At 39.0% G+C, this 16,676-nt stretch overlaps 1 protein-coding gene across 7 annotated transcripts in view; it reads right to left on the minus strand.

Moving 5' to 3' along the window:
* Positions 1–13,646, minus strand: part of LOC116703847 (ARF GTPase-activating protein GIT2) — a 28,537-nt gene extending 14,891 nt beyond the window's left edge. For 2 of the 7 annotated variants that reach the window (XR_004335524.1, XM_032538801.1), the window contains exons 1-19: positions 13,423–13,646; positions 12,738–12,871; positions 12,493–12,605; positions 10,920–11,025; positions 10,021–10,107; positions 9,794–9,924; positions 8,683–8,777; positions 8,551–8,596; positions 8,342–8,347; positions 8,200–8,251; positions 8,045–8,117; positions 7,858–7,955; positions 7,639–7,750; positions 6,992–7,143; positions 6,725–6,877; positions 4,102–4,311; positions 3,861–3,950; positions 3,126–3,208; positions 1,440–1,595 (exon numbers count right to left, since the gene is read on the minus strand). Coding sequence is in view for 6 of the 7 variants with exons in the window: in XM_032538801.1 (XP_032394692.1) it covers positions 1,440–1,595; positions 3,126–3,208; positions 3,861–3,950; positions 4,102–4,311; positions 6,725–6,877; positions 6,992–7,143; positions 7,639–7,750; positions 7,858–7,955; positions 8,045–8,117; positions 8,200–8,251; positions 8,342–8,347; positions 8,551–8,596; positions 8,683–8,777; positions 9,794–9,924; positions 10,021–10,107; positions 10,920–11,025; positions 12,493–12,605; positions 12,738–12,871; positions 13,423–13,474 (1,949 nt within the window). In the remaining variant the exon portion in view is untranslated. The remainder of the gene's footprint in view (positions 1–1,439; positions 1,596–3,125; positions 3,209–3,860; positions 3,951–4,101; positions 4,312–6,724; positions 6,878–6,991; positions 7,144–7,638; positions 7,751–7,857; positions 7,956–8,044; positions 8,118–8,199; positions 8,252–8,341; positions 8,348–8,550; positions 8,597–8,682; positions 8,778–9,793; positions 9,925–10,020; positions 10,108–10,919; positions 11,026–12,492; positions 12,606–12,737; positions 12,872–13,422) is intronic. The other 5 variants (XM_032538802.1, XM_032538804.1, XM_032538803.1 and 2 more) reach the window with 5 other exon arrangements.
* Positions 13,647–16,676: the final 3,030 nt, after the last annotated feature.

Consider the following 16,676-nt stretch of genomic DNA (forward strand, 5'->3'; position numbering starts at 1 on the left):
ATTCCAATTTTTCCTTTCTATTAAGGTTCTTCAAAGAATTGGAATATCAATTCCAATTCTTTGAAACGGGTCAAAGCCGTATTTCACAGATAAGAGAAAAATATCATTTTGATTCAATGGTGATTTAAAGTTTTACCGGGCTTTTTCAGCGTAAAACTGCCATTTACTTTGCTCCTGAAACGCAACGAGATCTTGGAAGTACAATGCTCGCTATGGAAACCCAAACTCCTGCGTGTTAAATTTGGAACCAATGATCGGATTCAAAACAATATTTTTGAAATGATTCCATTGGAATCATGTTTTTTTTTTTTTAAACAATTCCAAGTTGGAGCTGGTTTTCGATGCCAATCCTAACCATGAGAGCTGGAAAAAGGTTGTGGTTTGGCCAGGACTCAGAATCAGTACCCAGTCAAGCCAAGTCACACAATATTCCAAATAACAAAATTAAAACAAAGAAATACATAACTTCTGTGAATTACCATTATATGATTGTGAATACCTGTAAAAAAAAAAATCACAGCAAAAATAATAGCTCTCTGCATGATTCAGCCAGGAAATTAATGGTGCTTTAAGCAATGTTGGGTGACGTTACTTCTTGTTGACGTTCAAAGTACTTTCAAACAAAACAAGACTTTTTGTTTTTTGTGTTCTAGGGACAGGCAGCTCGCGGATAGTGAAGAGATGTTTGCTGTATGTGACAACAAATGTCAAAAACACGTGACATCGCTTAGGGCGCCTTTCAGAACAGCAATATGTAACTGTAAAAAAAACAGGAATTACAGGAAACCTGTTAGACTAAACTAAGTCACTTTGTATTTGGCAGGTCACAGGGGAATATGTGGTAGTGTGGCGTTTCCTGTCAGCTGCGTATTAAGACCCGAGGCCTACCCCCAGCAGACACTGTTTCTAAGACACAAGGACAGAGGCCAGTCTGTGAGGCTCAAAAACAATGGCTTTCACTGCCGGTCTTTGGGACCACAGTGCTGCTGGTTTACTATATAAACGCAATTGCCTTGAAGGTCAGGTGAAAATCAGTCACTGGCTAACTGGGGCGTAGCACAAAATTCTAGGCTCTGTAGGAAGGCCTTTTCTATGGGCCCCTCCCCACATCCACAGCTATTCATTCTAGTATCTGTTTGGGCCCTCCTCATCTGAGGGTCCTGGGTACTCTGGTTAACTGGCCAGAATGAAAGAAAACCGGCAGGGTCCTGAGTCCTGAGGACAACTAACCACTGACCTAGAAGCAGCTGAGACAGAGGATGAAACACCATTTACCCTCTTCAAAAGGACAGGCAGAATGACAGAAATACAGTCCTAGTTCAGGCTGTGCTTCAAATCACATTAATAATGACAAATTTTAACCATTTATTATGTTTAATGTTGACCACACACACACACACACACACACACACACTTATTCATTTATAATCATTAACTACCTTTCATGTTTGGTCTCCTGGGCAGCTCTCAGAAGCTCCTGTATGTTCTTGGTGATCTGCTCTGTCTTACAGATGACATCCTCTGTGCATGGCAGGGTGGCATCCTCCCCCCCCTCCTCCCCTGGCTCCACTGATTCCGAGGCTAGAAGAGGGCTGCTACAAATGAAAAGAAAAAGAAAAATGTTTTATTGCAGTTTTGAGCTATATGCATTGCAACTTATACGGGTTTATTTATTAAAGTCATATTTATTTTTTAAGGAGGGGAAAGTCCATAACAATCAATCAATCAATCAATCAATCAATCAATCAATCAATCAATCAATCAATCTTTATATACATAACACTTTTGAGCAACCAGCAGGTATCCAAAGTTCTTCACATCAGAAACAAAGAATCAAACAACATAACATATACAAAAAGAATGAAACATAGAAAACAGTAAGATCAGAAAAGGCTACATAGAAACAAGAGGAGAGTGAAATTGCCACACCACTACTACGTATTAAAAAAGCCATCCTAAACAAACTTTTGAGTTTGAACCTAAAAAAAGAGCTACATCGCGAATATCAGGGCTATCATGTTCCAGAGTCTTGGGCAGCAATTGGACCTTGGGACTTCTATAACTAGTTGATTTGAAGACCGAAATGACCGGTTGTGCACACGCAGCGTTAAAATCTCAGAAAAATACTCCGGGCCAGGCCATTAAAGGCTTAAAAACAATAAAATTGCAGTATGGTTTCATTTTAAGTATGGATTTCTTTTCTGGTTTGCAGTAAACTGAATTAATTGAAATATCATTCCCTGTGGTAAAACAAGCAGTCTGGCTTGTAACATGGAATTACAACAATGCAGCAGAGTTTAAGGCTGGGCACAAGGTGGCATCTAAAACAAACCTTTGAGACAAAAACCCAAAACAGTACTAAAACTGTATAACCATTTAGTTGACATGACAGTTGACATACAACTAGCTATTAATGTACTATATTCAGGAGAGGTTTCCATTATTTATAGCTACTCATCAAATAGTCAATAGCAGTGACTATAATCAGCACTATTGGTACGTAAATGGAAAAGAACAACCAGAGGTGGATGACATGTGCCAAACTTCTGGCATTTGCTCATACGTATGCTGATTGTTTTGCAAGTGGAAGCTTAAGTAAGACAGGTGGAAGTCCTGATATGTTCTTAATCCTGTGCAGTCAGACTGTTCCAATCCAGGACTCTAAGTATTTGTCAAAACTAATATTAATCTAGCTTCCTCCTCTCTTCATGTGAAAGTTTAACATTGTACGCTTCTGCTACGAAGATGTCATCATCTCCAGCACCAGAAACAAGAAGTAAAACCTTCCAGTTTACTTTAAAATTCATTTCTTACTCTCTGTTTGCATCCCTCCAAAATTTTATTTCAGAAGATAATGCATGCATCTCATATATTATTATTAATGAAACACTTAAAAGTATATTAAAAAATGTAAATGTATTAATTTGAAAGACCAATTGGCTGGATTTCTAAAAAACTAAGGATTTTTTGTGTTGCATCATGGGTGAGAATATAAATATACTGTATGTACAAACCTTCACAGAGAAAAACAGTGTTTAAAATCTCGATTTTGTTTTAAAATATACAATGAGTCATAGTCAGTGCCATTTTGCATGTGTGTCCAAAGTTAACACAAATGTTCTTACCCAGTCTCCTCCATTTCAGAGTGGTTGGGCGTAGAGTCATAATCATTCTCCAGCATGATACTTGGTCCTTCCAGACTGCAGCCCTATAGAGACATCCCCAAATTAGCATCAATCAAATACAGTATATTTACTGGATATGATTAGCACAAACATTACCTGAGCAACTCTAGGCACAAACGAATCAGAATCATGCATTTCTGATAGTTCACACCATCAGACATTTGGTTTTAAAGAAGATGAAAAGAAAAAAGACAGGAAATATACAAAAGGTAATTCTGTTGCAACACAGCGCGTACTGCATAGGATGCTATTAGTAGATGCAAAGAAACCCTGATGTAAACTGTTGATGCACTTATTAGCAGCTGTGACCAATAAGCACATTGTGATGAGCCATTTTATCTAGCTTTCATGGATATTGGACTTAGCTGGTTGATAATTTAAACAGCTTTCTCTGGTACAACATTTCATCATCACTTCTGATGTTTACTTGAGCCAAAGCAGCTGTGGATAAGGTTCTTTGTGGATAAAAAGCTGGAGCTGTTCAGATAACTAAACTGAAGCAGAGGCACTGTGGTGCATGCAGGCAGGCAGGCGATACTGATAAAAAAAAAAAAAAAAAAAAAAGCAGTTTAAAGAAACAGGTCAGCAGGAGAGAGAAGTCTGTGGGGTCAAGCAGGGGATAGTTTCTGTCCCCCTGGGGCTGCCTCTGAACCGAAGGGAACTTCAGTACTTAACCCTTCGAGATCGCTCATCCCACGACCAGGACAGGGAAGAGGGGAAGGTAGGGAGGGAGGAAGCAGCCGTCCCCAAAGGACCCCTCCCAATCTAGAAAGGGGTCAAACCAAGTTGAGCATACTCTATTGAGATGCAATGAATGAATGATTGAATGAATGAATGAAAAAACCAACACCAGCCCCAAGCCAGGCATCATTATTTTGTTTTGTGATAACAATCCAGCAGGATCATCTGTGCTTACATTGGTTGGGAAGGGTTGTAAAATGACTCCATCCTCATGCCGAGCTGTTTCCTCCCGGTGGGGGAACTGCCTCGGAGAAGAGCCCGTCTCATACATGGACATGGCGCGACCACCGCGGGGTGGGTGTCGACCAAAGGGCCCCTGGTGGTGTTGTTGTCCGCTGGGGGCTTGCCATCGCAGTGTTGTGTTTTCAGTCTGCAGGGAGTTGAGCTGAAAAGAACAAAACATCTCTCAAGTCAACTCTAGCTGGGGGAAGATCTTCTTACAAAAGCTCGGCCAGACATCAATAATAGATCAGATTAAACTCTGGGAGAAAAGCCCTTCCTCTATATCAAATTTGTCGTCACTTCTATCATGTTTTTCATTTCTCTTAAAACAAAAGTTTGATTCCTTGACAATTGAAATGCTGACACTGTGTGTTGATTGGGTTGCAATTCCTGTAAGGACCCTAAGCATAAGTGGTTTCCCTTATTTAAATGAACAGCACTTAGAAACTGAAAAGAACAAGGGGAAATAGGAATATAGAGCACAGTTTGCATAAAGTTAACAAATTAACACTATAAAAAGGTACTGGAATGGAGGAAGGCCACTTTTGTGAGATAAAAGCAGTACGGTTGAGGAGTAAATAAACCAGCAGGAGGAGGCAGTGCATTGTGTTGACACTGTCTCTCGTCTAAACTGAAGAGGAAGAATTTTGATGCATATAAGAAAAACAAATGAAATGCTGCCATCTCCTAAAACTGGTGAGTAGGTGACAAACCTGTCTTTTTAACACACAATGTTTTATCCAAGCAAGCAAATTTGGTCCGTAAGATGATACACTTGGCAATATTATCAGGTGCTCAAGTGTGTTGTAGCGGGGCAACCAAGATAGGCAAGTAGAAATTAATTCATTAGATCCTTTAGTTGCCTGTGAGAGAGTATAACCCCATTACACTTAGTCACTTGGACAAAGTGTAAATCCGATCCTTGGAACAAATTGGATTGCTATACATCAAAAAAGCTGATTTTAAATGCACCTAAGAAACATAAGAGACAGATTGAAATATGACTAACTTCCTCTAATGTTGAAATAGTGTAAACACACGTCTCTCCAAAACAGATGCATTTAGTAGAAATATATTTTACCAAGAAAAGTAATGAGAACAGCAAAAACTATGGAGTGGTGACAGAAATCTTAACAGAGGAGGATTCCCTCAAACCTATGCAAGTAAAACTGAAAAAAAAACATGCATGTCTAAATACCACTGGCGCTAAGTGGGACAATACATTTTTTTGAATTACTAAGAAATAAGGATGTGAGAGACGTAATATGCCTGGAATAGAAATAAATATTAGACTGCTACCAATGCTTGCTACATGCCTCGAGATGTCAGAGATCTAATTTAATGACATGTAATTAGTAATGATGCTGATAACTCTGGTGATTCATCCACATTCAAACTTTAAATCATGGCAACATTTAGGTGTTTTGTGGCTATGATGTTATATAGATTTACAATAATGGATCATAATTTTCTCTGTGGTTACTATTTGTTGATTAGTAGTTGGTTCTTCTGACATGTGAATCTTCAATCAGTTTTAGACCACAAAGAACTAGTTTTACGGAGCTGCATAGCAGAGAAAGTCTGGTGATCATTAATCATTACCACAGGAATTTTACCCCATCCAAAAACACAGCAGCCATTTTCTCTGAAGCACCAGAAGTGAAAAATTTCAATTGCAATTTGAGTATTGCGTTATGACCTTATATGGCATTTTTAGTCACTTATGTCAAAATCTGGTCTTCCCCTGCCATTACAAATTCATGCACTGTGTAATTCTAAATAGGGAAGAGGCTATGTCTGACACAATCCTTAAAAACAGACTAAATTACTAATGTCCTTGTGTGAATTCAAAACACTTAAGTCTCTGGTAACATGGAGCAGGATCAAGTCATGCACACACAGACTTAAACTTTAACAATAACTGTGTTAAGTCAAGAGGAAAAAAGGCTAGGAAGTATCAGACAAGATGTAGTCTCACATTGCCAGACTTTCCTCCACAGCGCTGCACAGGAGGGTCTGTCTAGTCCACACAGCATGCCAGTATGAGAGAAACACATGCTCTGGTTTATTGGCATTTCTTTAAACCAATCACAATTGTCTTGCTAAACGCTGAATGGAGCAATGGCGCCTCTGCAAAATAACCTCGGGAAGGAACTTGTTTTGGTGGAACATGTACGTTCAAAAGTTTTGCTACAGAAAAGTCAGACTGCACAGATAGTCTAGCTAGCTGTCTGAATTTACCCTGCAGAGATCTGAGGAGCAGTATGTACTCATAAACTGACCGGAGTTTAAAATGCCAACACAAACAAAGCGGAAGGTTACAGACATCAGGCGAAATGAGTGACAATTCCGGAAATTAAACGTTGAGACTAGATAAGCTGTAAATACCTTAAATCCAGTACTAAATGAACACTAATTATGGCTCTTGAAAAATTAATGTATACTACTATCTAATTAAAGAGATACAAATTAAACTATGAGGGCGTACTGAGTTTGAACACTGTCCTACAAAACAAAAAAAGTGCCTCACCAATCTACAGTAAAATTCCCCATCAATTACATGGGACTTTACAAACCTTGCTCTGCATGCTACGCAGCTCTTCACTGAGGTGACAGTTGACTTTAAGAAGCTGTTGTATTTTGGCTTCTGATGCAGTTAGGGCGCTCTTCACCTCCATAAATTCCTGTACTGTGATTGGTCCATCAGAGAGGTCAGAGGACTCCGAGCTCTGCGGCATAACATAATACAAGATATCATTAGATTGGTTTTGAAAATGAGTAAAGCAAGACGTTTTATGAACTATCTTAATGAAGAATAGTAGCAAGTTCCAGCTTTTATTAACCTTGGTCCTTCCATCATTGCAGCTGTCACCACAGGTTGCTTCCAACACTGGATCTTCATCTGATGCCACACTGTCGTAATCGGGCTGGTCAGTGTCTTGGCTCTCACTGTTATGGCGACTGTCTATTCCTTTAAGGATCAGCTCTACACTCTCTGAAGGCAGACCACAAGACCAAAGCATTAGAGATCAAGTAAATGGATTCACTAAATAAAAATCAAATAGCTAAGGAACACATTTTTATTTTTATTTACTGAATCCAAAAATCCAGATTAGCTCTTCATTATACCCCCAACAATCAGGCTATATAACGGGCTACAATGTGGTTTACTATAAATTACAGAATGCAGGAGTTTAATACTAAACCAAAATCCACAATCTGTGTTTGGCACAGTTTCTGCACAAACCTCAGTACATATTATGGTCCACATTCTAAATATAGCTGAGCCCACATGGTCCACATGTAAATGCAAAATTCAATACCGACTTCCTGCATCTTACTTGCAACAACCAATTTAGGCTTTCTTCTGTGTACATGCTGATAAACACATTTACCTGCAATAGAAACATTAATATAAACCAAACACAAAAGAACATTAGCAAGGAAATTCAAGGTCTTTTCAAAATAAAAGCTGAAAGACATATTGTACCTTTGGGACTGTCGCAGGAATTTCCCCACTGTCGCCGTTTCGCATCAGTTAGAATATCAATAACCAGGGTGGCAAATTCATTAGCACTAAACCTTGCCAATTTTTGACGACCCTGTGAAAACGAATGTACCAACACAAAAAGGGAAAAACATGGCAGCACAATTAAATCCAGTATTCACACAGCAAATTGAAGTTTTAACACAAGGTGCAATCACGTGCCTGGTTTCTGGTAGATGAGTACTCTGGATTGACCGGCAGAAAAGGCACAACTGTGGTGTCCGTTACAAGTGTGCTGTGGTTCTGAGTGGCCAGCCACACTAAAAAAGCACAATATAAAGATATAACAACTGAGATAATAAATTAAAATGCAGGCATAAAAAGCATTATATATAGTAGATTTTTTAACCTGCATCTGTTTCTCTTCTGTCAACTTCATCATAAACATCCATGGCAAGTTCTTCAAACTGATGGTTACTTAGCTGGGACAAAATAAAGCAGAATTTCTAATAATTGAATAGAAACAGAATTTTGGACCTTCAATCACATGTAAAAATGTCTCACCGACTGGAGCTTCTTCTTTGCCGCTTTTGCAAACTCTGACAAATCCAGACTGCTTTGGGCAAAAAACATAATCCAATTATTCATTTTTCTGCTAACAAATTTCTACACAAACAAAGAGACACACAATGGCAAACATACTTACTTATTCCTTATCCATCAAGAGAATGCAACATGGGAAAAATAAGATTGTTATTTGTATACAAGTACAACATATGGCAATACATGTTAATCAGGAGCCTGTTGGAGCTGATAATAAGCTGTTATTGTTTTCTGTGCATTACAATATTTCAACTTTTGTAACTATAAAGTATGGAACAAAATCCTTACTATGACTTAAAACATGGCTATTACCTGTCTGCCATCTGTGGAATGATGAAGTGCTGCCCGTTTCTGTGATCTACAACACAACAAGGGCATGTAAGGGAGAAACTACCATAGAAAAAAAATCATCTTACAGAAGCTATGCTTGATGTGCCTACTTACCTGGTCTTCTTCCACAAAGGTAAAATGTTAACCGGTCAGTGAGTTCATACTGTATCTCCACTAGCCTCTCTGCCAGCTCCTGATGCCCAGCTTGTCTGCACAGATTACAAATAAAAAGATAATGTTTCCAAAATATGGCACTCTGCTAAGGCTACAGAATGCCTCAGGTAGGACTGCTTTCACTTAACCCGTTGTCAAAACCTTGTGTCAATACAAGCTTTATTAAGAGTACAAAATTGGTTTGGTAACTTAGTTTCTAAGTAATGAGTGTAAAACTGAAGTAGAATGGGTGTCGGCGTTAGCTGGCCATGGTGACCAGTCATGCTTACACACCACCAATTTCTGATATGCCAGAAATACCATAAAATATAGTTTTTACTTTGATTTCTTGAAGTAAAACTAGGCAACGATTCTAGCTCTAATCTCTTTGCAATGCAGATATTGTCTTGATCATATATCTGTTTTGTAAAATATGTGTACTATTAAGTAACAAGACATATCAATGTCAGTATACTTTTATCTTATTTGTTTTTTTATCTATAATTTTTCCTAGGTCTTCATTCCAACTGAGTCAGCTAGCACACGGTGTTACAGAGTTTTTCCTTCCTCCTCAGCCTCAGTTAGTCATAATCTTATTGAACTTCTCAGCCTGACCAAATGCCACTGGGTCTGGGTCTAATGCTCATTGTAGAGCAAGGCATGCTAAATATTTTAGCCATTTCAGTTGGTTTTCCCCAATTCCTAACTAGGCTTTTTATACCAGTTTCTACCAGCTTTTGTCACTTCCCTTTTCATAGTTTGCATCATTTCCTCATTAACACCTTAATATATGAATAGTATACATTTTGCAGTGTCTGTGTGCAATCTCAAAAGGATGTGTATCATTTCCTGCCACTAGTGAGCTGGGCTGTCTGTTAAGGCATGGCTTGCAGCAACATTGAAAGGTTAGTCATATGAAAAGCACCAGTGAAAACTGCTGGCAGTTTGCTGTTGTCTACATAGCCAACACTGAGTTTTTACCGCAGAGCTTGCTAGAAGTGGGACAAAGTTGTAAAGTAAAACTAATAAAAAAGATAAGCCAGTGTTGATTTAAAAACATACCCAGTTTTACCTTGCATAATCGATAGGGGTCTTTCCACTGGAATCCAGAGCCCCAGGATCAGCTCCATAAACTGCCAACAGTTCTGCTTGTAACATTTGTCCTGCTTTTGCTGCTATGTGTAGTGGGGTGTTTCCTTTCTCCTGTTGTCCCAAAAAACACCACAATGGTGAAGCATTAGTATTATGTCAACATTAAACTCACAAAATGTGTTTTCATGCATAGTCCACTACACTTACTGGATGGAAAAAGTTGGCCTGTGCTCCCAAAGATAGGAGTCTTAGGCAGGTCTCAAGGTTTCCAGTCCGGACACTGGAGTGGAGTTGCTGAAAGGTGATCAACAAGTAGTTTAATTATGAGTTTTATTTTAAGGTGCATACAAACACAGTGCTGGCTTTACTAGGTAGATACAGCCTGCTATAAATATCATTTTGATAAAAACTTAGATAATTACAAGTGAGTGACACACATGGGCATTTAAAAACAAAACAAAAAAAATAAAAAACTGCACAGATACAACAATATATGTTCATGGGTGCATCAAAGTTAAAAAAAAAACAAGTTTTTTATGTCTTCTGTGCATACACCTACAAGCACTTTTCTCTTTCTAAATAACAAAGACGTTGGGTTTATTCAACAATAAATGGTTATTGAAATGCTTACTATGACAATGTGTATAAACCAGCTTGTTGCTAAATTATTTGTAAGGAATAATAGATTTCAGAGCACAAATCCAAGAAGAGACTGAAATAGTGGCGGCTGTTGCAAAACTTGAGATGAAACCGGCTATACTATATGATAGTTTCAGTCTTAGCATAACCAGTACAAGAAGGTCTAAGTGGCAGTATGTCAGATCAGGAGTGAATGCTAATTATCAATCTATAAATAGGTCAAACCATTTCTGAATGTATAGGAAGTGGTCAGATATCTCGATTGTAAACCAAAAATCACTTGCTGTGCAATGGTAAAGCCACTGGTGCTCAAAAGACACACATTTGGCTTTATTTAATTTATTTCGTTGGTTCCACTCCAAGAATTTTATTCGCAAGATGTTAGGTTATTCAGACATCTAAAAAATATTTGGCAAATGAAGAATGTAGAAAAGTTAACACTAAAAGCAAAAATGAGCCAGTCTCACCTTGCTGAGGTCTTTTGCTGTAACACTGTCATCCTCCCGACAAGGCATCCGATGGACATACACCAACATCTGATATTTGGCCTTGATGAACTCTGTCTTATTGGGACTGGAAACAACAAAAGATGCTCACATCTAACACTAGGACCACTGAAAATATGGACCACCGTCACTATTTAAGTGACAACTACCTCACATACTGTAATCAGCTTTATACGTTTGTTTAACAACCAACACATATCTCAACTGGGGATGTCCTGATCACTATCCTTGAAATCAGACACAATATCAGCAAATCCAATGTAGAATATTTGACTGGCGGCTAAGCAATTCATTATTCCATATCAAAAGGTTTTTGGGTATATCGCTGCCCCTTAAATCAAGAACAAAAATAGTCCGGTAGGTTTTTGCTAGAAGCTCCAGATGTTTGTACCCCACCCCCTCTTGCAATTAGAGTGGCCAATTGTTTAAGAAATTCACATCCACCCTTTCTCACGGTCACATGACCAACTTTGTCTCCATTGTACAAACAGTACAACAGAGGACAGTGCAGCATACTAAATCAGTGGGGAAATCCAAAACAAAGGCTAACTTTGTTTTTAGCGTTAACAAGCAACGAGAAAACTCCAAACCATGTCATCAATGCTAGAAATACTTCCTTTTTTAGTTTAATAAAGAAAGTTGAAGCAGGGTGTGTGTTTGACAATTCAGTGACGTACAACACTGCTATGATAGCTCCTGACTGTACCATCGGAAAGTATCATGCCCTGAAAAGGAACCTGGAATTATCCTACAGGTACTAAATGTACCCCTGCTTCCTCTGGCTGAAACACGGGTTTAGTCCCCGAGTTCCTCAAATGAGTCTTACTCTCCTTTAAAAGATCCTGCAGTGGAAAAACACAATATTTTGGATCCAAGATAGCTGCCTCATGTTTGGTCTGATTCGTACTCTCCCTTGTACTCTTGTGTGTTGTGTAGTGATTGAATGTGTTTGCTGCGAGGGTCAGACTCAGCATGGCTGTGTTTATATGTGGCTGATTGTTTATCTTTACTGCACCAGCCAGACACCGGACTGACAAAGTGTTTATACCTGGCAACAAATGAGTGTGACTGCATGACAACTCTCATTTTCTTTTTTTTCTTATGCCTTTTGGGTTACAGTACAAACTGCTTGTTGTTATAAAAAATAAAAATAAAAAAAAATAAAAAAAAAAATCGCATTAAAAGGTAAAGCTCCGTAAACATTTTTTCAATTCACTATCTTGCAAAATCATTCAGTTAATCAACTAAATTGATTTCCTATAGCTAACATGGGTAGGATACTGCCACTTGCATTTAACTGAACATACAGTTTGTTGTGTATATTCCCATTCACATGTCAACTGATCAAGTCATGGCATTTCTCAAAGTTAGAGACTGACTGACCATGAGTCATGTTCACAATACAGAGGACCAACTATGCATGTTCATTGACCTTAACCATAAAAATCAATGTTGCCAATAGAGCTTTATATCAAAGTGCAGACAAGCATATCAAAATCAGCACTGATGCATCAAAATCCTGAACAACACTTACTGAACTCTGTCCTGGGGGTTGGCTTTGCGCTTCCCACTTACTGAAGAGGAAGGGTCCAGGAGGCTATGCTCCCATATGGAATTTGCTCCATTGCCATATAGTGTCTGGACCATCTAAAAACAGAAACCACATATAAGTTTACCTGATTGCATAGAAGGTTGTCCTCTGGTCACTTGATGATGTGTCAACCATTTTGTAATCACACTTGTGCAATGTGGGGCTTGTGTCTCTGACGGTCTCCTCACCTGTAACTGGGAGGGTGGCCATGGACAATGAGTCAGATGTCGGACTTGAGAGCTGTGTCGCCCCAGACCTCGATGGATGCTGCAGCACTCATCGCAGATTAACACACCCCTGTTAACAGAGGCCCAGCGTGGCTCTGGAATAAGATTCAAATGTCAACGTTAGTTAATCTGCCAGTCTAATGTAAGATGGTTAATAACAGACAATCTTAAACTGAAGCTTTACATTTAAATAACAACCTTAAATTCTAGCCAGACGAGAATGTTCGCCAGCAGCAACTAACACCTCCAATTTGGTCGCTTCCTAATGTCTTCGACACATACAAAATCACAAATGCAACCAGGCGCTGCGCGACGACATTAACCTACTTGTTATCAGTAAATCAGTTTTAGCGTAAGCTAAATAAGCTAGTGTATCTGTCCCACTGTAAACCACCATCAAGACAATTCAAGCAAAGAGTTTCAGAACCAGACAAGTTTATGTGAATATACAGACAAAGCACAAACATGACATTTTCACAAGTGTTTCCACAAGAATAACGTTTACAACAATTACAGTTATCCATTTAGCTAGCTAGCTAAGTAATTGCTAATCGGTTGGTAACGTTAACTAGCTAGCTGGACGTAAGTTGTAGTCAGGAATAGCTGGTTAGCTAGGCAGCTAAAGCTAGCTTGTTTGACATCATACCCGGAGCACTGCAATCAGCGCAGACCTCTCTGCTTCGTACTCGCTTTGACATCCCTTGATAGAAATCCTCCAGGAAAGACAAATAATTGAAAGATACGTTACAACACAGCTAGACAGAGATAAACCGGGGATTGCCCGCCCTAGCAGATTGTATTCACCGATTATAGCAGGCAAACTGTGCTCATTTGTTCCCCCCCCCCCACCCCCTTGAACAAAGCCGTGTTCCATTTCAACACTCACACAGCCACCTCTGTGCTTCCTTGTCTACTTCCATCCTTCCTTGTTTTCTTGATGTCTATCCTTTATCGTCCAACTCACCACAAGTGCTTGCTGTAGTAACGCTATTAATAATGTTATGTGAATATAGTATGTGTTGGTCAAGTAATAAGATGAAAATAATAATAATAATTTCCCGCATCCCCTACATCACTGGATACTTTCCATCACTGGAGGAGTCCAGTGATGGAAAGCACTTTCACTCAAGTACAATAATGAGTTATACAATTATTATATTTCCATATTATGCAATGTCTACTGCACCACTATTCAGGTGGAATTATTGCACTTTGCATCCACTACTACAATTATTTGATAGATAATAACAAATTAGCCTACTTTGCAGAGTAAGATTATACCTAGGGCCCACCATGATTGTTTTATAAATTATGAGACTACCCAGAAATATGTGAAATAGCTTACTTAAAAAGAAGACCTTATTGTATAATAATAACTTCAAAGGGATCCTTCTGCAACTGCATAAGAAACACTTTATTTAAAGTTTCAGCGCATTTTGCTGATAGTAGCCTACCTAGACCTTTATACTTAGCTAAGTAATAGATTGTAATACTTCTCCACGACTACTCAACATCCATCTACACTGTCAATATATGTGCCAGTTTCACGTGTTTAATTTACCCCCAAAAAACTGTTAATTTTTGTACTGTACATGTAATTTCTAGGCATTGCATTTGATCTTACTCATTTAAATCAGTTCATCATAATTGATTTGATCACACTGATTTCACCGCATCCTCCCGAGTTCACCCATCTCATTGTAGGCCTACCAGTCTGCAGTTAAAGAGGCAAAGTGTATCTAACCCAACACCAATCTGAAAACTTTTTCCTTGCTCTAGGCTTATCATTTCCTTGCTGATGGGGAATTTAGATTGTGTGCCCTGCGGTCAGTGCATTCATTCATTTTGGTTTTTGTATGAGTAGGATGAGGAAATGACCTTGTCTGGACTCTACATCCAATGAATGTGACGCCCTTCTCTTTTAATTCCAGATTGTGGCTAGCAGTATCATAAATACTCATTACTCTCATCCAGTTGGTTTTTGACTTAACATGGCACTGATGACCCTCTGTGACCCTGAAAAAAGGCTCTGATGAATACAATGTGTTCTTATGTGTTTTGTTTTTCCTTGTGATCAATGTTGCAAATCAATGAGCATAACTGACAATTATGGCAATATTAGATTTGAATATGACTTTTGTTTTTGCATCAATGTGAATTATTTTGATTAGTCTTTTTTTAATTACCCGGACTAGCCAAAAAACATTTCTGTCTGTTTATTATGTCAATAAAAAAGGAATTAAATCACAATAAGTGATGTAAAATCAAATGTAGTAGGTCCATAACATAGAAATGTGTCCGCATTGTTCACCCCTAGTACAGAGGGTAGACAAAATAACAGGAACACCCTTTAAAGCAAATCAAGCAACAACAGCACAGGCTATAGGCCACATACAGTCCCTGACAAAAGTCTTGTCGCTTATCTATTTTGTAGAAACGCCTGCTATTAACCTGACTTTTAATTAATCAATTGGTGTAAGTAATAGCTCATATGAAAAGCTAAAACCCTCCCAAATGATGTTCAATGCACTGAAATAAATTAGTTTCACTAAAAAAAAAATTATTATTTAAACAAGACAGAAAGGTCAAATTTTGGCAAGACAAAAGTTTTGTACCTATACATAAATTCAACAAATTTACTACAAATATAAAATATGTCAGCAAATTAAATAGCGGTGCTGTGAGATTCAAATGTAATTCTTGATGACTTCCATGAGCTTGAAGGAGATCCATGCGGTTTGGCAAGGATTCTAACAATGTATTGATGAAGTCATCAGGAATAGCTAGGAAAGCAGTCTTGCTGCCTCCCAGAGTATCATCTATCTTGGTTTGGTCTTCCATGCTTCCTCTTTCATCACACCACATATGCTCAATGATGTTCATGTCTGGTGACTGGGCCGGCCAATCCTGGAGCTTGCTTCTCTTCGCCTTGAGGAACTTTGAAGTGGAGATGGAAGTATGCGATGGAGCACCATCCTGCTGGAGAATTGGCCTCTTTATGGTTGGGAATATAAGAGGTAGCTAAGATTTCTGGTATTTGAGACTGGTGATGTTGCCTTCCACCCTGAGATCTCCGCACACCATACTGGATGTGACCCAGACCATGATTTTTCCGCCACAAACTCACGGTTTTCTGGGTGAATCTTGGATCCGCGGGCTCCAGTAGGCTCTCGAATATTTGCGGCAACGTGATGTAATTCAACAGAAGATTCATCTGAAAAATCCACTTCTTCCACTTCTCCAGCATCCATCCTTTTAGCAGGCGTGGGCCTTGGCAAATGCCACACGGTTTTTTCAATTTTCTTTTGTTTAGTGCCGGCTCTGGGCACTGATTTGACCATGGAGGCCATTTCGAGACAGAATCCGACAAACCGTTCTGGTTGACACAGGGACTTCAGGGGACCAGGTCTGGTGGAGCTCTGCTGCAGTGGAAAATGGGCTGGCCTTGGATTTTTGAGCCAACAAACGGTCCTCTCGAGCAGTTGTCTGCGGGGTCTGCCTGACCTGGGCTGTCAAAAACACCAGTGTCTTCAAATGTTTTTTTAATCCTCTGTACTTGACGCTGAGACACATTGAAGGTGTCTGCCACATCAGCAGTGGATCTGGTCTCAGCCTCTTGATAATCAAAACTTTAGTTCAGGGTGAATCTTAGGCATGTTTGCAGAGGTTTAGTTGCAGTTGATGTGAAGGTCTAGTGGACTGGGGTTGTTTTTATACACACCTGAGAACTAATTGATCCATCATTAGTCACAGGTGACGCTCATATGACAAGGCGACAACCCTTATGTCTTTGCAAAAATTGACTCAATGGGCTTTACCAAGCTGTGAATATTAGAATACTTTTTGACCGTTTCGTTTTGCACTGAATCATTATTACAAAAGCTGTTGGGATTAAAATGA

This window comes from Etheostoma spectabile, chromosome 16, assembly GCF_008692095.1.
Source record: "Etheostoma spectabile isolate EspeVRDwgs_2016 chromosome 16, UIUC_Espe_1.0, whole genome shotgun sequence".
Classification (NCBI taxonomy): domain Eukaryota; kingdom Metazoa; phylum Chordata; class Actinopteri; order Perciformes; family Percidae; genus Etheostoma; species Etheostoma spectabile.